Below are 23,991 nucleotides of genomic sequence, written 5' to 3'. Positions count from 1 at the left end.
GGGTCGATCCCCTGTGAAACTTCAGGGTCATTGTAATTGCATTTAAGACAGCTTAATTGCAATTATACTTTGTAAAATGAGAATAATTTATTTTATAGCGGAATATTCAAAAGCAAACAACAGATTATTTATGCTGCCATGGTTAGTCTACCTCTGTAGAAATGAATGTACCAGTGGATATGAATGCTGTATTGGCCCTGAAGGAGCTAACTGTACTGTCTATTGTATTGGCATGTTTTCACATGCCAATGTAATCAACACTAAGCGTGTTCCTTTAAACGAGCACCACAGGTTGGTTAAATATTGGATTAAGAAGTGACTCCTTAGTCTTGTCGACTTATTTTTTTTCAAGTATTTATTAGTTCCTGGGATGCAGCCTTGCTGGCTAGACCAGCATTTATTGTTCATCTGTAATTTCTCTTGAGAAAGTGGTAGTGAGCTGCATTCTTGAACTGCTGCAGTCCATGTGTTGAAGGGAACACCCACAGTGTTGTTAGGAAGGGAATTTCAGGATTTTGACTTTGTGACAGTGAGGAACGGTAATATATATAATGCTGAAGTGTTCCCCGACTGAAGGGAACATTCCTGCCTGGTGATTGTCGCACGATGCCCGTTCATTCGTTGTCGCAGTGTCTGCATGGTCTCGCCAATGTACCACCCTTCGGGACATCCTTTTCCTGCAGCGTATGAGGTAGACTACATTGGTCGAGTCGCACGAGTATGTGCCGCGTACCTGGTGGGTGGTGTCGGGGAACACTTCAGCAGTCAAGGTAATTCAACCTCTGATCTCCGGGTAAGCGTTCTCCAAGGCGGCCTTCAGGACACGCGACAACGCAGAATTGCCGAGCAAAAACTTATAGCTAAGTTCCGCACACATGAGTGCGGCCTCAACCGGGATCTTGGATTCATGTCGCATTACATTCACCCCCCCACCACCTGGACTTGCAAAATCCTACCAACTGTCCTGGTTTGAGACAATTCACACCTCTTTAAACCTGGGATTATCCCTCTCCTCTGCATCTGTAACGATTTGATTACCTGCTAATGGTCGCATTCCAAGCATTGTCCGGCATCTCTGACTTTGTCTATCTAAATGTTTCTGGAACATACCTCTCCATTCACCTGAGGAAGGAGCAGTGCTCCGAAAGTCCGTGTTTGAAACAAACCTGTTGGACTTTAACCTGGTGTTGTAAGACTTCTTACTGTGCTCATCCAGTGAAGGGTAACGCAAACTGGAGGAACAACATCTCATCTTCCGGTTAGGCACATTTAGCCTTCCGACCTGAACGTCGAATTCAACAACTTCAGATGATCAGCCCCACCTCGACCCATTTGTTTTCATTTCATTTTAACTGTCTTTTACCATTTCTTTCTTAATATACATTTAATTCCCCCCCCCCCCAATCTTATCCTCCTTTCCTGCACCTTTCTCCTCTTTGCTTCCTTCTTCCCCTCCCCCCACACCTACAGTTCATCCTCTGATGTTACTTTCCCTGCTGTTTGACCTTTCACATATTTTGTCCTCTCAGGGGACTGCCATTAACACTCTTTCCCCTTGGTATCTGTGGCCATTAGCACCCGGTTTCCCTGGGTTTCTGTGACTATGACTCATCTTTCATTCTCACTCCACAGTATAATATTTCCCACTTTCTCTGTCTGTTAGCTTTGACAAAGAGTCATCGGACTCGAAACGTTAGCTCTTTTCTCTCCCTACAGATGCTGGCCAGACTTGCTGAGATTTTCCAGCATTTTCCCCTTTCGTTTCTGGGTACACATCCCAAACTATGCCTTGTACAAGACTGCCTTTGCTATATTAAATTCAGCTCCGTGTTTGGCCAGGTCTGTCCCATGTCCTGATACATGTGGATGGAATGCCCTTCCCAGTTACAGGACCTTGTGTGTCTTACTCAGTTCAGGATCCGCTCTTTATCTTGGAACCTGTGTAGCTTGACAATGATTGTACGTGGCTGCTCCTCTGTTTTTGGCTCAGCCGGAGTGACTTGTGGGCCATGTCTGTTTCTAGGGACTTGGGGAAGTTTCTCGTTGATCTGAGCCACATACTCCGTGGGTTTTCTGCCCTCAATGTCCTCTGACGGGCCCACAATGTGGAGGTTTCTGGTGGTGTAATCAGTTCATCCTGGTCCTCCACTTTCCCTCGAGTGTTCCCTGGGTTGCCACCAAACCTTGCTACCCTCCGCGTCTAATGAGGCGTTTCGTTCCCCTTGTTTGGTCGCCGCCTTTTCGAGTCCCTGCACCTCTAAAACACTACTCTGTTTTTCCAGCGCCTCCTTGAAGGGGAGCCAGGACATCTGCCATCGCTGCTTTCACTGTCTACATCATTTCCAGCTTAATTGTGTCCCTGTGCTTCAAGAACTCGCCGTTAGGAATCCTGCGATCCCTTTCCTCAATTGAGCGAGCCGACTTCTCCCAGATCCTCCTCCGCTTTTTGATCTCTGTTCACATTTTATTGTTCCTGCCAGATTGTATCTCCTTGTTGATTAGAAAAATAAATTACTTTCACAAATTGTATCATTCGGATTTGCCTACAAACCTTACATGTCTTACAATATTAGTGTAGAACACGTTTTACAAATTAGTGTAGAATATTGTCTGATGGTACTTCATAGACACTGTAAAATATGATGTTGTTGTAAAGGACCAAGTTAGTTTATAGTACTGTTATTTTGGACCTACAATACTTCAATGATCAAAACTAATAACTTGAATTTCAACGTGGCAACGTTTTCTGTACATGGCATACTAATCCAAAGTGGTGAAGTCTTCATCTCTTGGGATTGACTTTACTCTATTTAAGAGGTTTGCTATTTAAATTGTGATCCAATTTTAATGAAAGCCATGTAACAAAATCATTTTTATATTCTCAGGGGTCTATTTTATTACTATCCACGACCGAGGACAACATTGCTACACTACTAAAATCCTGGCCTGAGAATGATATTCAGGTATGTTTGAATTGGACTGTGCCCACTAACTCTGTGTCTATTTTAACATCTCAAAATGCATTATTTTTGAAACAACATTAAATTTTAAACATGTTGAGCATTTGGCTTATTTGTTCCTTGCTAGTTTGCCCAGAGAATGCTTACACACAAGGCCTTAAAGATAGGCAAGGAAATCTGCTCACAAATCACATTTACTAATCCACTTAGTGCAAATTCGCACAAGCAGGGTGGCTTGTCTGCTCATTGACCCTGGTGCGGAGATACTCGGTCTTCTGTGCTGCCAAGCACTGGAATTGCCAAATACTGCGCCATACGTGTTTTCGGCACAGTTTAGTTGATGAGAAATTACAAAATTGAGGAGGAGCAGGATAAGGGCAGATCTGTTTCCTGAAAAGATTGAATTAATAGTATGTTTGATTTTTTTGCCTGAGCCTAACTAATCGATCAATAACAGAATTGTGGTGGATAACCGAACTTCAGTATCTTCTGCGCTAGGTAAATTAAAAATCAGCCAGGATTCCTCATCCTGATCTCATTCCAGTGATTGTGAAGGTCAGGATTAAGTTCAAGGTGGGGCAGTTTTTCTATAGCCTGCTAAGGGTTATTACCTTTGAAGTATGAGCCTAGGAAGTCATTCAGATGAGTGTTACGATTCCAGTTGCTGTCATAACTGAACAGAAAGACCCTCGAATAGAACCCTGGCTCAAACGACCGTAATATTTACTTTTTGTTATAAAATGTGGAGGAACAGAGTAACCAGACCACTAATTAGTTTTAACAGCAAGAAAGAAATATTTATTAACCATGAAAAGGTTGCATATTATAAAACACTCCTTTACTCCCCTTTAGTTTAACAAATACACACAGATTTTAAAATTAACATGCATTACAAAGTACATCTTAAGCTACAATAGTTCCATGAACACAAAAGGTCCTTTTCAAGCACACAAGATGGCTGTGGTAAGACGCAGTCCTCTGATCCCAAGTGAATGGACGCGATTTAACTGAAATAAATAGAGTGGCACTGCCAGGGTGCCAGGCTGGCAGTGTCAAGGTGCCAAGATGGCACCAGCAGTGCCACAGGACCATCCTGCCTGGAGGTTGACCACCCATTCCAAGTGCTGTTTTGCCAGGTTGCCGTTTCTGGGGACCAGTACTGAACGACATCCAGCTGTGGTCTCCTCAGCGAGGTTTGTAGATGCCGGTGGTCATCAGATCTGGCAGCAGCAAGGCTGAGTGTTCCTAAACTGGTTAGATCTCGCGAAGTGTAACGGCCATCGGGAATCCTGGGTGAGGCCTCCCCCGGCATCTACTGGCCACGTCGTGCCTCAATCCTGGCGGGACGTGGCCAGTAGACTGCGCCCAATATCTGTGAATTTCTCCTCAAATGCCCCCAGATGATTCTTATACTGTGTACCACCTTGTCTCGCTGATCTCAGGCTTTCACGCGAGTAATTTCTGTCGACAAAAGTCCCACTTTCAAATGTTCTTTAAAATTATGCTTTTGGGCTTCACACCTCTCACTTCAGGTTCCTTGTGTCTTAAAGACTTTTACATAACTCTGAGGTCCAGTCACTGATTGCCACAATTATTTCAAATAATGTTCTCTAAAGCAAAGCAATTTCTCACAAAGCTTAACACTGCTGCAGGTATCTTGTTAGCCCCTCAGGATGCAACATCTTTTCATCTCTGACTTTTCTGAGTAGTAATCTGTTCTGGTTTCCCATTTCCTCTGTTCTGTTAACTCCAAACTTCTTGGAAACCTCTCTTCATTTCTCTTGTTTACTTAACTAGCTGGGTTTAGCTTTCCAGCATCTGTTTTCTTAACCATTATTTCATAATATGGCTTTTCTTCTAGTAAGGCTAGAACTAAAATGTGAAAACTCCTCTACCTTACAATGCCCCATTTGCTAATTAACACTCACATGCTAATGCCTTTTATTTATTCTTCACTCAGTAGCCCTCTCCAAATACAATAGAATCACAGTTGGAATTGAAACCAGCCCCCACACACACATCCTTGCTGGACAAACATGTTTCCAACTATAGGTTTTACTCTTCCATGCACAGAAACATTAAGTCCACTTAAAACCATACCTTATTTCTAATATTTAACAATACAAATATAAATCCTTTAAAATTACCCTTATTGTCCTAATATGAGATACAAGAGGGCTGCTGAACCCCGTGGAACTATAAATCTGCATGAGTTGGCAGGAAAGACGGGCAACAAGGGGAATGCTGAAGCAATTCAATTGGCATTGAAATCTGATAACTTTATAGTTTAATGTGCACAGAAATCCACTGTCATGAATGACTGTAATTACTTACTCCTAAATTAAATTTGAATCAGAAGCAGGGTGTTTAATCTATTAAACTATGTGTAATAGCCAAAAATTCATATGGATTTTGATTGTATATTTGGCATCAAAAGCGACTGATATATGTGAGTACCACAAACACTTCTTTCCATAGATTTGTGCTGACTGATGTGCATCAAAGGAAATTAACCTCGGGGTTCAACAACTCCATTTGCAATAAAAATTACAAGTTATTTTTCACTTGAGTCAATAATTAAAACTTTGCAAGGGGAAAGGATTTTGCAAGTTGAATTGCTAATTGAATTCCTACCCCTTTCCCAAGCTTGACTCTGAGATTCTGAGTTATCATAATCTTGATAATCTTTATCAGTGTCACATATAAGCTTATTTATCACAAATAAGCTGCAATGAAAGGCAGCGCGGTGGCACAGTGGTTAACATTGCTGCATCACGATGATGAGGTCCGAGGTTCGATCCCAGCTCTGGGTCACTGTCCGTGTGGAGTTTGCACATTCTCCCGTGTTTCCGTGGGTTTCGCTCCGACAACCCAAAGATGTACAGGGTAGGTGAAAAAATTAATTGGGTATTCTAAATTTAAAAAAACACTGCAATGAAGTTATTGTGAGAATCCCCTGGTCGCCATATTCTGGTGTCTGTTCGGGTATACAGAGGGAGAATTCAGAATGTCCGATTCACCTAACTAGCACGTCTTTTGGGATTTGTGAGAGGAAACCGGAGCACCCGGAGAAATCCCACGCAGACACGTGCAGGGAGAATATGCAGACTCCGCACAGACAGTGACCCAAGCCGGGAATCGAACCTGGGACCCTGGCGCTGTAAAGCAACAGTGCTAACCACTGTGCTACCATGTTGCCCAACCCACAAGTCACCATTGGAATTCTCAGGAAAAGAGTCCACATGTCCTCATCATGTGCCAGGCTCAGCCTGATACAAGCTAAGGTCGTTCACCGGGCACACATGATGGTGGCCTGGATGAGCAAGTTTTTTGGGACAGGTGTGCGAGAGGCAAGCAAACCATGTCTATATGTTCTGGGCATGTCTGAAGCTTGGGGGATTCTGACAGGAATTTGCAGAGGTCACGTCCACGATGCTAAAAACAAGGGTGGTGCCGAGTCCAGAGGTGGCGATTTTTGAAGTATTGGAAGATCCGTGATTCCAGGGGACGAGAGAGGCTGACGTCTTGGCCTTTGCCTCCTTGGTAGCTCGGAGACGGATATTGTTAGCAAGGACTGACTCGAAGCCCCCAAAATCAGTGAACTGGATTAGCGACTTGGCTGGGATTTCTCAGACTTGAGAAAATTAAGTTTGCCTTAAGAGGGTCAATGCTAGGGTTCGTCCGGTGGTGGCAGCCGTTCGTCGACTTCTTCGGAGAAAACTAAATGTCAGCAGAGGCAATAAGAAAAAGTGGGGGGGAGGGGGCTAGGCTATTTTCTGTTCAGGGTTGGTGGAATTTTTTAGGGGTGGAGATGGTTTATGCGCTATGTTTATATTTGTATTGTTTACTGTTATTATTATAAAATTATAAATACCTTAATAAAATGTTTTACAAAAAAAAGATAGTTTTGATCCAATTCCAATGGATTCTGATGCCAGAGTTTTGGCAAACACCACTGCAGAATCGATGTACTTGTTTACTTTTCCATCCTCATAATCAACCTTCCGTAGAACAACAGTAAAAGCATGATTGCCTGAATGGATGAACAAGTTGTCAAATATCTAGTCGTGACTAGGTGCTTTTCACAGTAACTTCATTTGAAGCCTACTTGTGATAATAAGTGATTTTCATTTCATTTTTTTCATTTCAAAAGCAGCAGCAACAATATAACCATTTGGCTCAGATTGGGAATTCGGTATTCATGTAATTTAATACCTTATGTCATATAAATCTTGTTTCTGCTGTCTCTAACCCACTCTTTCTTCCACCCCCCCCAACCAGGCTGTTGTCATCACAGATGGCGAACGTATCCTGGGTCTTGGTGACCTTGGGAGTTATGGAATGGGCATTCCAGTGGGTAAGCTAGCACTCTACACAGCATGCGTTGGGATAAATCCTCAACTATGTTTACCGGTGATGCTAGACGTTGGCACTGATAATGAGGTAAAGAAAATGACTTATCTTAAGAATTTACAAGGTTACATGTCGGACTTTACTTTTATCACTGTCGGAATCCTTTCATCTACATAAGATAATGGATGTGCTGTCGGACCTTTACTAGATCTAAGTGTTCGGACCTTTACTTTGGATAACAGTGACAATAAACAACTTGGATCCTGTTTCCACTATATGTAGTACACCTTTATTGCACAACTAAGTAATAGTATATATACACACGATGCTTAGTGTCCCTGCTTGCCAGAATTTGTCCCCGTTGGTCGATTTGCTGTCATCCTCTTTCTGTGGGACTTCAGTGTGACTGACCAGGTCACTCATACCCAATTTCAGCAACAATGTCTCTGTCTTTAATTTGATTTGATTTATTATTGTCACATGTATTAGTATACAGTAAAAAGTATTGTTTCTTGCATGCTGTACAAACAATGCATACCGTACATAGGGAAGGAAGGAGAGACTGCAGAATATAATGTTACAGTTATAGCAAGGTGTAGAGAAAAGATCAACTTAATACGAGGTAGGTCCATTCAAAAGTCTGATGGCAGTAGAGAAGAAGCTGTTCTTGAGTCGGTTGGTACGTGACCTCAAACTTTGGTATCTGTTTCCTGACAGAAGAAGGTGGAAGAGAGTATGTCCGGGGTGCGAGGGCGTCCTTAATTATGCTGACTGCCTTTCCAAGGCAGCGGGAATTGTAGACAGTCAGTGGATGGGAGGCTGGTTTGCGTGATGGACTGGGCTACATTCATAACATTTTGTAGTTTCCTGTGGTCTTGGGCAGAGCGGACTCCACGCCAAGCTAGGAAAGGTTCCACCGAGATGAGCCCCTTCTTTATCCACACTCTAAGAGCCCCTCCTGTTGATTTCCTTATTTCCCATTTATTTTACTTTGCAGTTATAATTTTTGACCCATGGGTGGTAGCACAGTGGTTAGCATTGTTGCTTCACAGCGCCATGGTCCTGGTTTTGATTGACACTTGGGTCACTGTCTGTGCAGAGTCTGCACGTTCTCCCCGTGTCTGCGTGGGTTGCTTCCAGGTGCTCCGGTTTCCTCCCACACGTCCCAAAAAATGTGCTTGTTAGGTGAATTGGACATTTTGAATTTTCCCACTGTGTACCCGTACAGGCGTCCGAATGTCGCAGCTAGGGGATTTTCACGGTAACTTCAGTGCAGTGTTTTTTAAAACAAATTTAGTGTTCCCAATTCATTTTTTTCCAATTAAGGGTCGATTTAGCGTGGCCAATCCACCTAGCCTGCACACCTTTTGGGTTGTGGCGGCGAAACCCATGCAAACACGGGGAAAATATGCAAACTCCACACAGACAGTGACCCAGAGCCGGGATCGAGCCTGGGACCTTGGTGCTGTGATGCTGCAGAGCTAACCCACTGCGCCACCGTGCTGCCCTTTCATTGCAGTGTTAATGTAAGCCTACTTGTGGCAATAATAGGATTATTAATGGACATGTACCTTTTAAGTGATGAACTAAAAAATTTCAAAATAGCATACTGTGCTTGCTCTTGAACAGGAGAATTCAGACCTTTTGGCATTGAGAGATCGGAGGGTCGGAGGGAATTGGTTCAATTGGCTGACTGGTGGGCAGTGAATTGGCCAAAGGCTGTATTCTGCCCGGTTACACGCGATGATTGGGTCTTATCCGAATGGGATGTTTCAGAGGACGCAAGAAGTGTTAGTCAGTTCCTGGATGCTGAAAGCAGCAGTTCAGTCTGTCAGGCTAGCTCTCTCGCTCTTGCACGCTGTCTCTAGAAAAACTAGGCGGAATTCCCTGCTCGCAACGCGGCCTGGGAGAATCGCGGGAGGGCCCCCCGACATTTGTTACGCCCCGCTGGCGGCCCCCGCGATTCCCCCAACCGGCTCGGAAAATTCGCCGCTCGCCGTTTTTCACGGTGAACGGCGATTCTCCGAGCCCGATGGGCCGAGCGGCCGGCCCTTCAAGCCCGTTTAAACACGGCAGCAACCACACCTGGTCTCTGCATTCGTGAAACGGGCGTCAGATGCCCGTTTGGGGCATCTAGGGGCCCGATTGGGACGGGAGCACCACGACTGTGCTCGGGAGGGGACAGGCCCGCGATCGGTGCCCACCGATCATCGGGCCAGCGTCCAAAACGGACGCACTCTTTCCCCTCCACCACCCAGCAAGATCAAGCCGCCACGTCTTGCCGGGCGGTTGAGGAGAAAGTCGGCCACCGCGCATGCGCGGGTTCGTGCCGTCTGCGCGATGAAGTCATCCACGCATGCGCGGGTTGGAACCGGCAACCCGCGCATGCGAGGTTGACTTCACAAATGCGCTGGACTCGCGTCATTCTCGGCGCAACGAGGTCGCTGCCGAGAAAGACGGAGGCCCGCTCCTAGCCCCCTGGGTGGGGGTGAATTAGGTGTGGGGAGCGGGCTCCGAGGCCGTCGTGAACCTCGGCCGAGTTCACGACGGCCTTCACGAATTCGGCCCCCTGCGGAGAAATCCGCCCACTGCATATACTGCCTATCTGCTGGTTTTTGAACTGCAGAGAACCTGAATTAATCTACAGTGAAAAACATTACAGACCTCAAACTGAAATCTTCAACTGAAGTAGACAACCATCTGAAACAAGTAATCTTTTCCTTTTACTTTCATCATTATTTTTCCACTCCATCTTTCCTCTCTGTATTTGAATGTCTGTCTGTAGTGTGTGTAAATACCCAGAGGGTAGGGGCTTGCGAAAGGGAGAGGTTAGGAATTAGATAATTTTTTTTTTTAACAAACTATTTTATTGAGGTAGTTTTTTGGCATCGTGAACAGTTACAGCCATCAACAGAAAGAAAGCAAAAAAGGCAAAAATGATCAAACATCCACGTACATTCAATACTTCAATCGTAACATACTGCACAAGCCCGCTCCTCTCCCACCGGCACTACCCGCCAATTTATCCCTCCTACTCTACTCTACTCTACTCTTCCCCCCCACCCCCCCCTCTGCTGACGCTCACTCTCCCTCAAAGAAGTCAATGAATGGTTGCCACCTTCGGGCGAACCCCTGTACAGATCCCCTCAAGGCGAACTTAATTTTTTCCTTACCCAGGAAACTCGACATGTCCGTAAGCCACAACTCAGTCTTCGGGGGCTTTGAGTCCTTCCATGCCAATAATATTCGTCGCCGGGCTATCGGGGAAGCAAAGGCCAAAACATCGGCCTCTTTCTCACCCTGGACTCCCGGGTCTTCCAAAACCCCAAAAATTGGATCATTGTTAACCAGTTGTATCTGCTGTATATTTAATTATGGTTAATAAAATCTAATTGGTTTTAAATTTACAAACCTGGTGACTGTAGTTTTTGGGGGAGCCAAGACCAGAGACTAGAGGTATTTTCTAAGAATTAATTGGTAATTTCAATTGTATTGTAACTCCAGGTTAAGTGGGGCTGGAATTAACCATGCACTAGCCCAAGGAGTCATAACAATACTGTTTTTGGCTCTGGCCTTGCATTTAAGATAAACCTGTTTTAGCCCATTAAATTGACTCTGCATAACTGCATTGTTTCTCCATACAGCACAATGGGTTGACATGTTTTTGTTAGACCTTACTGTTGAGTGACATAACCACTCTTGTTTCAGTACCTCATTTCTCATGCTGTTGTCACTGAGGCTGACAGACTAAAATAAATAAAACAAATCGGAATGCGAGATGTGCCAGTGAATAATAGAAGGTTGGTGAGGTTTGTGTCAGCTCAGCTCGTGTTGGCTCAGGCCACAAATCTGTTAAAAGTCGATGAGGTTCAAAAAAAGAACAGTTTTTGGATATGTTTGGTTTTTGGATTTACACATAAAAGGTACTCTACCTGTATCTGTAAAAATGACTTTCACCATGAAATGCTTGGTATCCGTTCCCTCCATTTTGGATAGTGGGGAGCTTCTCCAACTTTTCACAGTTTAATGTTAGGTAAAAGAGGTGACTAATTCTCTATATGCAAATAAAGAGGAATGCATTGCATTCTCTTTTCAGGTAGAAGCAGTTGGACTGAGCATGTGGCTTCAATGGGATAGTGGGTTTCCCATGGTGCCGGGTGCTGTTGACTTCACGCTTAGTTACTTTGAGGGAATCAGGTGTAAATTCAGAGATGTACCTTCACTGGAAAAGGTTCCCAACCCTTCATATGCAGTTGAAATGTTATTAGGGTTAATGTATTCCAATATCCTGGCAGCGATCATGTTGTCTTTATACTGTGTCAGTCTGCTGTATCACCTAGCTTATGACTCCAGTGTTAAATGTGGGCGACATTCATATACTGAAAAAAAAAATCAAAATACCGCAGAACCGGAAAGCTGAAATAGAATGAGAGAGTTCCAAAGAGCTGAATTCAACATCAACTCTGTTTCTCTCACAGATACTGCCAGACTGCTTGAGTTGCTCAAGCATTTCTGTTTTTATTTCATATCCTGTGAACCATGCTGACATGCAAAATGCCATTGAGCAGAGTAATGGGGTGCTTGAACAATTCTGCTGCTGCCTGGACTGCAGAGTTGACACAATTTATCATGATCTTCAATATCCAGCACAGCCTTTCCTTCATGAGATATTGCTCTTGTTGCTAGTTATATTGCAGCCAGCCAGGAAGAAGAAGGATGGAGGAGGCAACCAACGCATCACCTTTCTGGTCAGGCTATGCATAAATAGCTCATATGATTGTGGTACAAATAAACACAACCCTCGTTTCTCATTTACCAACAGTCCCACATTATATTTTTCCTCTGTCACAATGCTGAAATGAAAAGGCACTATAAAATAAGTTTACTTTATCAAATAAGCCATTCAATAGTGCATTCTCTTATTTAGTGCCTATCTTCTGTGTCCTTTTTAAAAATTGATTCATGGGACATGAGTGTCGCAGGCTGTGCCAGCATTTATTGCCCATCCCTGGTTGCCCTTGAGGGGACAGTTAAGAGTCATGGGTCTGGAGTCACATGTAGGTAAGGATGGCAAATATTCTTCCCTAAAGGACATTAGTGAACCAGATGGGTTTTTCCGACAATCGACAATGGTTTCATGGTCATCATTAGACTTTTTAATTCCAGATATTTTACTGAGTATAAATTCCATTACCTGCCTTGGTGGGATTCAAACCTGGGTCTTCAAATCATTATCCTGGATCACTAGTCCAGCGACAATACCACCACGCCACCGCCTCCCATGTCTAAGAGATCCTTGTAATTTGTTGGACCACAGATTGCTAGATTTAAAAAAATTTTTTTTATGGGATGTGAACTTAGCCGGTTAGGCCAACATTTATTGCCCATCCCTAGTTGCCGTTGAGAAGGTGGTGGTTAGCTGCCTCCTTGAACCGCTGCAATCCCTGAGGTGTAGGTACACCACCGTTGCTATTGGGGAGCGAATTTCTGGAATTTGACCCAGTGACAGTGAAGGAACAGCGATAAATTTCCAAGTAGGATGGTGAATGACTTGGAGGGGAACCTCCAGGTGGTAGTGGAGTTCCCAGGTATATGCTGTTCTTTTCTTTCTAGATGGTAGGGTTTGGAAGGTGCTGCCCAAGGAGCGGAGTGAAAGTGCACTTGCTATTCCCTGTGTCTGGCTGTTAAGAACCCTGTTGATGCTCTCTGCAATAGTGTCTCAAAATCCGAAAGGATAATGTGACTCATTGATTCTTTTTTTTAAATAATTTTTATTGAAAGAGTTTTTCCATACAGACATTTACCCCTACTAATTTTTAAATTATTTACAACACAATCCCTCTAGGCAAATATCCCTCCCTCGCCCGCCCTCTCGCGCGCACCATTCCTCCCCCCCACCCCCCCCCCCCCAAGCAACAACTTAGCAAACAAGGCAGCCTACAGTTTCAGACATGAGCAGCGAGCAGACTTGCCCGCGTTACAGTCGTGCATGTCCCCCCACGACCATTGCTGCCCCCCCCCCCCCCCGACCCTCTCAGGGCAAATTTGATCCTTTCTAGCTGAATATAGCTAGCCATATCGTTAATCCAAGTTTCAACGCTTGGAGGCCTCGCGTCCTTCCATTGAATTAGTATCCTTCGTCGAGCCACTAGGGACGCAAAGGCCAGTATTCCGGCCTCCCTAGCCTCCTGTACCCCCGGTTCTACCCCGACCCCAAAGATCGCAAGCCCCCATCCTGGTTTTACCCTGGACCCCACCACCTTCGACACCGTCCTTGCCACCCCCTTCCAGAACCCTTCCAGCACCGGACATGCCCAGAACATATGCACATGGTTCGCTGGGCTTCCCAGACATCTGACACACCTGTCCTCACCCCCAAAGAACCGGCTCATCCTTGTCCCCGTCATGTGAGCTCTATGCAGCACCTTAAATTGAATGAGGCTCAGCCTCGCACACGAGGAGGAAGAATTGACCTTCTCCAGTGCATCCGCCCACGTCCCGTCTTCTATCTGCTCTCCCAGCTCCCCTTCCCACTTGGCTTTCAGCTCCTCCCCTGATGCTTCTTCCGCCTCCTGCATTATCTTGTAGATGTCTGATATCTTCCCCCCTCCGACCCAGACCCCCGAGAGCACCCTATCACTCGCCCCCCTACTGGGGAGCAGGGGGAACCCCTCCACCTGCCGCCTAGCAAATGCCTTCACTTGTAAATAACTGAACATGTTTCCCGGGGGGAGCTCAAACTTCTCCTCCAGCCCTCCCAGGCTCGCAAACCTCCCCTCTATAAACAGGTCCTTCAGCTGCCGTATGCCCACCCTGTACCAGCTCTGAAATCCCCCGTCGATGTTCCCCGGGATGAATCTATGGTTCCCTCTTATTGGCGCCGCCAACAGACCTCCCATTTCCCCCCTGTGTCGCTTCCACTGCCCCCATATCTTGAGGGTGGCCGCCACCACCGGGCTCGTGGTGTACCTCGTGGGGGGGAGCGGCCACGGTGCCGTTACTAGGGCCCCCAGGCTTGTGTTGCCACAGGACGCCCTCTCCATTCGTTTCCAAGCTGCCCCCTCCCCTTCCATCATTCACTTGCGCACCATTGACACATTTGCCACCCAGTAATACCCCGAGAGATTGGGTAGTGCCAGCCCTCCACTGTCCCTACTCCGCTCCAGAAAGACCCTCCTCACCCTTGGGGTGCCGTGCGCCCACACGTAGCTCATGATGCTACTCGTCACCTTTTTGAAGAAGGCCTTAGGGAGGAAGATGGGCAAGCACTGAAATAAAAACAAGAACCTTGGGAGGACCGTCATTTTGATTGACTGCACCCTCCCCGCCAGCGACAGCGGTACCATGTCCCACCTCTTAAATTCCTCCTCCATCTGTTCCACCAGCCTGGAAAAGTTCAACTTGTGGAGGGTCCCCCAGTTCCTTGCCACCTGCACCCCTAAGTACCTAAAGCGCTTTCCTGCTCGCTTGAAGGGGAGTCTCCCAATACCCTCTCCCTGGTCCCCCGGGTGTATCACAAAAACCTCGCTTTTGCCCAAATTTAGTTTGTACCCCGAAAAGTCCCCAAACTCTGCTAATAGTTCCATTATCTCCGGCATTCCCCCTTCTGGGTCTGCCACGTACAGCAGTAGATCATCCGCATACAGCGATACCCGATGTTCCTCCCCTCCCCTAGTCAGTCCTCTCCACCCCCCTGAACCCCTCAGTGCCATCGCCAACGGTTCAATCGCCAGTGCGAAAAGTAAGGGGGATAGGGGACATCCCTGCCTGGTCCCTCGGTGGAGCCCGAAATACTCCGACCTCCTCCCGTTTGTCACTACACTCGCCGTCGGGGCCGAGTAGAGCAACTTCACCCACTTAATAAACCCTTCCCCAAACCCAAACCGTTCCAACGTCTCCCACAGGTACTCCCACTCCACCCTATCGAATGCCTTCTCCGCGTCCAGCGCTACCACTATCTCAGCCTCCCCCTCCACTGCCGGCATCATAATTACATTCAGCAATCTCCGCACGTTCGTGTTGAGCTGCCGCCCCTTCACGAACCCCGTCTGGTCCTCATGGATTACCCCTGGCACACAATCCTCTATTCTAGCTGCCAGGATCTTTGCCAGCAACTTGGCATCCACGTTCAGAAGCGAGATAGGCCTGTAGGACCCGCACTGCACGGGGTCTTTATCCCGCTTCAATATCAGGGAGATCAGAGCCTGCGACATTGTCGGGTGCAGAACCCCCCCCTCTCGCGCCTCATTAAAGGCTCGTACCAGTACCGGTCCCACCAAGTCCACATTTTTCTTATAGAATTCCACCGGGAACCCATCTGGCCCCGGCGCCTTCCCCGCCTGCATCTGACCTATTCCCTTGACTAGCTCCTCTAGCCCTATTGGCGCCCCCAGCCCTTCTACCAGCCCCTCCTGGACCCTTGGGAACCTCAATTTGTTTAGGAAGTCCTCCATTCCCCCTCTCCTAGTCGGCGGCTCAGACCGATACAACTCCTTGTAAAAATCCCTGAAGACCCCGTTCACTTCTTGCCCCTTCTGCACTACCTTCCCGCCCCTCTCCTTCACTCCCCCAATCTCCCTAGCCGCATCTCGTTTGCGAAGCTGGTGTGCCAGCATCCTGCTCGCCTTTTCCCCATACTCATAGATCGCGCCCTGCGCCCTTCTCCACTGCGTCTCTGCCTTCCTGGTGGTCAGCAGGTCGAACTTGGCCTGCAGGCTGCGCCGTTCTCCCAGCAGCCCCTCCTCTGGTGCCTCCGCATATCTCCTATCCACTTCCAATAGCTCCCCCACCAGCCTCTCCCTCTCCTGCCTCTCCTTTCTTTCTCTGTGTGCCCTTATGGAGATCAGCTCTCCCCTGATCACTGCCTTCAGGGCCTCCCAGACCATCCCCACCTGCACCTCACCTGTGTCATTCAAGTCCAGATAGCTCTCAATGCTCTTCCGGACCCTTTTACACACCTCGTCGTCCGCTAACAGCCCCACATCCAGCCGCCACAGCGGGCGCTGGTCCCGCGCCTCCCCCATTTCCACATCCACCCAATGTGGTGCATGATAAGAGATCGCAATGGCCGAGTACTCAGCTTCCCGTACCCTCGGGATCAGCCCCCTGCTCAACACGAAGAAATCGATTCTGGAGTACACTCTATGGACGTGGGAGAAAAAGGAATACTCCCTCGCCCTCGGCCTACCAAACCTCCATGGGTCTACTCCTCCCATCTGCTCCATGTACCCCCTCAGCACTTCTGCCGCTGCCGGCCTCCTATTGGTCCTTGAGCTCGATCTGTCTAGCCCGGGGTCCAGCACTGTGTTAAAGTCCCCCCCCATGATCAAGCCCCCTGCCTCCAGTCCCGGAATGAGGCCCAATAGGCGCCTCATAAAACCCGCGTCATCCCAGTTCGGGGCATATACGTTGACCATCACCACTTTCTCCCCCTGCAGCTTACCCTTCACCATCACATACCTACCCTCCTTATCCGCCACCACCTCCTCCGCCACGAACGACACCCTCTTTCCCACCAGAATCGCCACCCCCCGGTTCTTTGCGTCCAATCCAGAGTGGAACACCTGTCCCACCCACCCCCTTCTCAAGCGAACCTGGTCCGCTACCTTCAAATGGGTCTCCTGTAACATTGCTACATCAGCCTTCAGTCCCTTCAGGTGTGAGAATACCCTTGGTCTCTTGACCGGCCCATTCAGCCCCCTCACGTTCCAAGTGATCAGCCGGGTCGCGGGACGACCCGCCCCCTTCCCCTGCCGATTAGCCATGTCCTGTTCCCTGCTCGCCCCGGGTCGACCCTCCCCTTCTGACCCGCTCCCCATGACGATGGCCCCCTCCCTCCAGTCCTCCACTTCCCGTTCCTGGTCTTTCCAGCAGCAACCCAGTGTCCCTCCCTAACCCCCCCCCCCCCCCCCCCCCCCCCCCCCCAGGCTAGGACCCCTCCTAGCCGCGATGTACCCTCCATCGTACTCCCGTAAGTCAGCTGGTGTACGCTGACCCGGCTGCTCCTGCCACACTCCGACTCCTCCCGGCTCGGGGGGGGGGGGGGGCCTCCCCCCCCCCTTGCCACTCCTCCCTGGCCCCGCTCCAACGCGGGAAAGGTCGCCATTGCTAGCCACGCCCCGCGCTCCTCCCCTCCCCCCTCCTCTGCCCCGCGCGCGGGAAAACAGAGGAAAGCCCGCGCTTTCGCCCTGCCACACCCCACCCCGCCATCTTCAGTTCCACCCCCGTCCCCGTCCATGCCTGTAAAGAACCCCCCCTAGGAGCCCATATCCCCGATCTGCTCTCCCCCCCCGTCCCGCCTCCCCAACTTAACATTATGAATAACAGATAGATAACAGATAACAATGTACTTAACAGTCGCCCTCTACCAAACAATATAAATAACCATAAATAACCATGAATAAACCCAATAACAATAACTAAGGGAAGTTGGCAAAGGGGGGAAAAACATCAGAAGAAAAACCAAAGCAAGAGTTCAAGATCCAAACGAAGAAAGGAAAAAAAAAGGGAAACCGTTCCAATAAGGGTTGCCCAGTTCCGACCCAGCCGAAAAAGAACCGCTTGTTCAGCTGAAAGTACCCGAACGGCTATGGCCGCCAAGTATCCCCTGGGTCTAATTCGAGTCCAGTTTCTCTTCCTGTACAAAGGCCCACGCCTCCTCTGGGGACTCAAAATTGTGGTGTTGGTTCTTGTAGGTGACCCACAAGCGCGCTGGCTGCAGCATTCCGAACCTGATCCGTTTTGCATGTAGCACCGCCTTCGTCCGGTTGTACCGGGCCCGCCGCTTTGCCACCTCCGCACTCCAGTCCTGGTACACCCTCACCGTCGAGTTCCCCCACTTGCTGCTCCTTTCCCTCTTGGCCCACTCCAGCACTCTCTCACGATCGCTGAGTCGCTGGAACCGCACCAGCACCGCCCTCGGGGGCTCATTTGCTCTTGGTTTCCTAGCCATGACCCTGTAGGCCTCTTCCAGCTCCAGGGGCGAAGGGGCGGCCCCTGCCCCCATCAAGGAGCTCAGCATTTCTGCTACGTATCCCGGGAGGTCTGACCCCTCCAGGCCTTCTGCCAGGCCCAAGATCCTCAGGTTCTTCCGCCTCATTCGGGTATCCAGCTCCTCAAAACGGCTCTGCCATTTCAGGTGGAGTGCCTCGTGCACCTCTACCTTTCCCACGAGGACCGTGGCCTCCTCCTCCCTCGCAGTCATCTCCTGCTGCAGCTCCCGAATCGACGCCTCTTGGGTCGCCTGGGCTCCCATCAGCCTGGTGGTCGTCACATTCATTGACTCCAGGAGCTCCACTTTCAGCTCCGTAAAGAAGCGCAGGAGAGCGGCCTGCTGCTCCTCCGCCCATTTCCTCCATTCCTCGGGTGCGCCACCGGCCGCCATTTTGGTCTTCTTCCCCCGCTTTTTTTGGGGAGCTGCTGTTGCTTTTTTTGCCACCCCACTCCGGGTACCGACCATAAAGTTGGTCTGGTTCTCCTCAGGGAGCCTTCCCCCACCGGGATTTGTCCTTCCAGCGCCGTTGGGGCCCTCCAGTTGGCCCGAAAACACCTTTGTAGCAGGAGCCGCCAAACGTGCGACTTAGCTAGTCATAGCCGCAACCGGAAGTCGACTCATTGATTCTTAATGGTGTATATTTGTTTGGAAATATTGTGAGGAACAATGTACAACCCAGTGAGGAACCAGTGCAGAAATGGTCAACAATTAATAAAGAATATTTATTAAAGTAAAAGAAAAAACACATGACACAATAGTATTATAATTTACACTATGACATTTAAGTATATGAATAACTAAACACACAAGTTTTCTGAAGTTACCGCCTTTTCCCAAAATATGCCTGCACTCTCTGTATTCAGACTCCATTTCCAAAGCAACATCCAATTTTAGGAACGCTATAGGTCAAATCCAGTAATAGTTAGAACAGTACAGCACAGAACAGGCCCTTCGGCCCTCGATGTTGTGCCGAGCAATGATCACCCTACTTAAACCCACGTAACCCGTATACCCGTAACCCAACAATCCCCCCATTAACCTTACACTACGGGCAATTTAGCATGGCCAATCCACCTAACCCAACAATACTACCACTTAGATGACCAAATGTGGGGAAAATGGTGGTACAGTGGTTAGCACTGCCTCACAGCTCCAGGGACCCGGGTTCAATTCCGGCCTCGGGTGACTGTCTGTGCTGAGTTTGTATTTTCTCCCCATGTCTGCATGGGTTTCCTCCCGGTGCTCCAGTTTTTTCCTACAGTCAAAAGATGTGCAGGTTAGGTGGATTGGCCATCTTAAATTGCCCCTTAGTGTCCAAAAGATTAGCTGGGGTTATAGGGATATGGTGGGGGCGTGGGCTTAAGTAGTGTTCTCTTACCAAGGGCCAGTGCAGTCCTCTTGGGCCGAATGGTCTCCGTATGTACTGTAGGGATTCTATTCTATGATTCTAAACATCCCTTCCTGGTTCAGCGAAGGCATAAAACTGCATCTTTTAGAGGAGAATATCTGTAATATGGCGTGGCTCAAAATGTTAGATGGAACAGGCCTCTGTGGCTCGGATTGTAGATTTCAGGGAATGAGTGGGTTTTATCTTAAATTTATGTCGAGCTTGCAGTGTAGTAGCACCACTTGAAGAACAAGAAATTTAACTGGACGGATGGCTACCAAACTGCATTCCAACATTTAAAAACTGTGTTGACAACAGCACCAGTATTAGCCACACCAAGTTATGGCACATAGTTGAAACTGGATGTGGTGCTAGTGTCATTGGTGGGAACTGTGTTGAACCTGGAATTGAGAAGCCTGTGCGCTATTTCTCTGGGAAAATAAATCCTCATCAAGAGAAGTACTCTACAATTGAAAAAGAGTCTTTAAGTTTGGTATTGACATTGGAACATTTTGAGATTCATGTTGCCAGTAATTCAATAGAAACAATCGTGCATACAGACCATAATCCCATCACATTTCTGGAAAGGTTTCAAAATTGGAACACAGTGTTATTTAGATAGAATTTGTGACTACATCTGTTTAATTGGAAAAACTTTAATGTGGCTGGGAGAGAAAACATCATTGCTGATGGCTTGTCACGAGTCTAAAATATACTATTGGGAACAGTGTGTGCAAATACTTTGGGGTAAATTTAATGTCAGATAAGGTAGAACTGATGAGAAATGAGATTGTCTTGCAAACTAGGACATTTCATGTTTTTAAAAAAAGAGGGAAAGTGTAAGAATTGGGGAAAACATTAATGAAATTGGAATGAAATAAAAAGGGGAAATTGATGACGTCAGCTGTCTTAAGGGATATTTTGATATGTGAATTAGCATACCAGTCAGAAAAGCAATTGTTTACCTTTGTGATTAGGGCAAAATGATGGGGTATAGAAAAGGTAACATCAGAGTGGAGTGAGATAAAGAAATTGACATTTGTATGCTAAAAGCCGGGTCCACAGGATGGGAAACACAAAAGAGAAAGAATGATAAATCCATAGCACGATAACTGGAGAAAGACAGAATAGCAACTTGTAGCCATCTAAGATGGACACTGGGCTACAAAATGGAGAACTGCTAAGGCTGCAGGGAAAAACAGTCTTAGTGAGGACAAGCAGTTTGCAGAAGACTAATTTGCATTCTGCACGTACAGAAACCAGTTTTTGGCCAGGTGCAGAGTTTCAGTCAAAGGTGCAAATGGAAACAGATCTGCATAGTAATGAGGTGATCCAGATCCAGACCCCGCACAATAGAAACATTTAAGTATCAATGGATACTTTTCCGTAGACGCCCAGACAGAATGGCGCCACAGCAACCAACACAAAGAGCCGTAGGGACCGCCCCACCCATCGAGGAACGACCCTCAGATTGGGGGGTTTGGAAGATATCGATTGGGAGAGACCCAATCGATACCTGGCAGGTGAAAGAACCGCCCCAAGGGGGGCACGGACTTCTAGGACCTATAAGAGTAGGTCCCACACATGGTTCGGTCTGTTGTTTTGCTCCGGCTTAGGACTGCTTGCTTGCTCCGGCCCAGACTTGTTACATCGCATCCTGACTCCAGTTTCATCACCAGCCGTTGAGCCTCAGCCATCGAACTGTAAGTGCCAATACAACGATCGCTACGTGATCCAGACCTTGCTAGATCCTGACAACTTTACGATTCAGAAAGTTGCAGACCAAGAACGGGACGAAGGCCTTGTTCCCTGACCTTGCCTGTTCCTGTCTAGATAAGTATTTAGTTGTTTAGTATTAGAAGTAAGTTAGTCTCTTTAGCGTATGCATGTGTATTTATTATATTTGTTATAATAAACACCAATCGTTTGGACTTACTAATCGGTGTATGGATTTATTACTTTGAACCTGACCTTGATATACTTGTGACGGTGTCTCAATACGGCACCTGGCGACTCCGAGCATAATTACACATACAGAGCTATAGTAGTGTTAAGCACACGGCCTTTAAACGGAGGCGTGTTAATCACACTCCAGTAAAACGAGCAACATTTAATGGCGACTTCCTGACGGGACGCGGTTACAAGTGGCACCCCCACTCCGTCGAGGACCCAGAAATTTGAATTAGAAATCTGATTGGAGAAAAAGGAAAAATCACAAGTAATCAAGGTGTTCAAACCAATAAAGATAATTCGGAAGTGTGTTTTGTGCATGCGTACTAACAGGGTTGTAAGGTAAACCTGAGAGCTTTTTGTTGCGACGAACTGTCGGGAGTTTTGTGAGCGGAACATAGCGAAAGCCTTACCCGTCTTGCAAAACATTACCTCAACACCCCCTGTCCTAAATTAAGAGAGAAAGAGAAAATGACCATGCAGGCAATGGAACGCCTCATGAATCCAGAACGGTTTGTGGTCGCAGCGACCAGCAGTAGCCGAGTAGGTCAGTGTCCCGTGTGGGAGCTGGAACTCCGCAAGTATCTGCAAGGAAAGGGATGGCCCCTTTGGAACGAATTCTGTTTGAATGAGGAGACAGGTCCCGGAAGTATAGGACATACTTGGTGGGAGAACCTCTCTCAAATTCATAAGAAAAATCTTAGTAAATCACGCAAGCCGATGGCAATCGTGTCCTGTTTGGCACAGTTGTGAGGCACTGAGGAGGTCGTTCAGACGCTCCGAGCAGAGTTAGAAGAGAGAAATAGGATGAGCAAAGTTGATGTCAGGGACATAGAGAAGGAAAACATGGAACTAAGAGGGAAGCTGGCAGAGAAGGGTAGAGAGATGGATGATGCCAAGAGGGCACATCAGTCATGTCTAGCCCATCTGAGCAGTTCCCAGACCCAGTATGAAAAAGCCTATCAAGACGTGCAACGCGCCGTCCTGATAAGAGAGGAATCGGAAAAACAGGTAGAGACATTGCAGACCTAAAAGCAGCTTTAAGAGCACTCCTTGCTGCCACCACACAACAAAGACAAAGTACAGTGGATCATGCCAAGTGTAGGAAGCAGATTGCGGAACTGCAATCGCTGCTTTCAGTGCAGAATGGGTTCCAAAGTACCTTTGGAACACGGCTAGATGAGGAGAATGCCCCAGACTGGCAGGAATTAAGTGAGACAGCGCAGCGCTATGTTCAAGGAACATGTGCGCCAGCAGCGCAGCAGAAAAGAAAAGCACCCCAACCCCCCACAGATCAAATAGCTACCGTACCCATGAATCCAGTCACCACCCAAAGGAAAGCGACCACAGAAGGCGCACCCGATATCACCTACACCACCCCCTTAACTGTAACCCAACTCAGGGACGCGTGTGAGAAAAGCACTCCGTTTCTCCCCACCACAGACCCCCACCAATTTTTCGCGAAAGTGAAACAGCAGGCAACCATGTACGGCCTGGACGAGAGAGAGCAGGTTAAGCTCACGGTTCTGAGCTTAGACCCGTCTGTAGTAGCAGCCCTCCCCGACCCACAGAACGTTGGAGGAGGCACATTAGAGGAAATGCACACCTCCATTTTAGATGCAATAGGGTATAACCGAGGAGACCCAGTTGAAGGACTAAATAAATGCAGACAAAAGAAAACAGAGCATCCCACAGCATTTGCAGGAAGGCTGTGGATCCATTTCAACGCCGTTTTCGGTGATTTAAACCGAGCGCATTTGAACCGTGACAACATGGTTAAATGGACGCGCACCATAATTTCCCATGCCACAGATGCAGTACAGAGTGCTTGCAATAGTTACGACCCCTCAGAAGAGGCCCATAACGTGAAATGGGTTCTGAAAAGATTGTCCCGCGCTTGGGAACAATCGGTTCAGGGCAAAAGTAAAATAAAGACCCCAGAGGAAGCTCAGGCTGCAGCGGACATTCAAGCAGTAAAAGCACACCAAAGCCCCGCATGGGTAAATGAAGGGAAGAACAGCCCTCCACAGAAGTCGCTCGAATGCTACAACTGTGGCCAATTAGGACATTTTGCAAAGGAATGCAATGCACCCCAAAGATCACAGAGAGGCCCGCAGACAGGCACTCTGAATAGAAATAAAGCAAAGCCGATCCATAGTATAGGGATACAGTCAGGACAGACCAATGTGGACGGAACGGACTGACGGTGTTCGGGCTCCCCCACTTGGGTCTGTGACACTCTTTGGGATCAATCCGGAAGACCGGTAGTCACAGCTAAGGTTAGAGGGAAGCCCATAGAGTTACTTTGGGACACAGGAGGGTCCCGCATGCCTGTAAAGAACCCCCCC

At 47.8% G+C, this 23,991-nt stretch overlaps 1 protein-coding gene across 1 annotated transcript in view; it reads left to right on the top strand.

Moving 5' to 3' along the window:
* Positions 1 to 23,991, top strand: part of me1 (malic enzyme 1, NADP(+)-dependent, cytosolic) — a 795,738-nt gene that overhangs the window by 369,786 nt on the left and 401,961 nt on the right. Inside the window, 3 exon segments of the mRNA XM_038799481.1 lie at positions 2,886 to 2,917; positions 2,919 to 2,963; positions 7,242 to 7,403. Of these exon segments, the coding sequence (XP_038655409.1) occupies positions 2,886 to 2,917; positions 2,919 to 2,963; positions 7,242 to 7,403 (239 nt within the window).

This window comes from Scyliorhinus canicula, chromosome 6 (genome assembly GCF_902713615.1).
Source record: "Scyliorhinus canicula chromosome 6, sScyCan1.1, whole genome shotgun sequence".
Lineage (NCBI taxonomy): Eukaryota > Metazoa > Chordata > Chondrichthyes > Carcharhiniformes > Scyliorhinidae > Scyliorhinus > Scyliorhinus canicula.
This window is presented reverse-complemented; position numbering and strand designations above follow the sequence as displayed.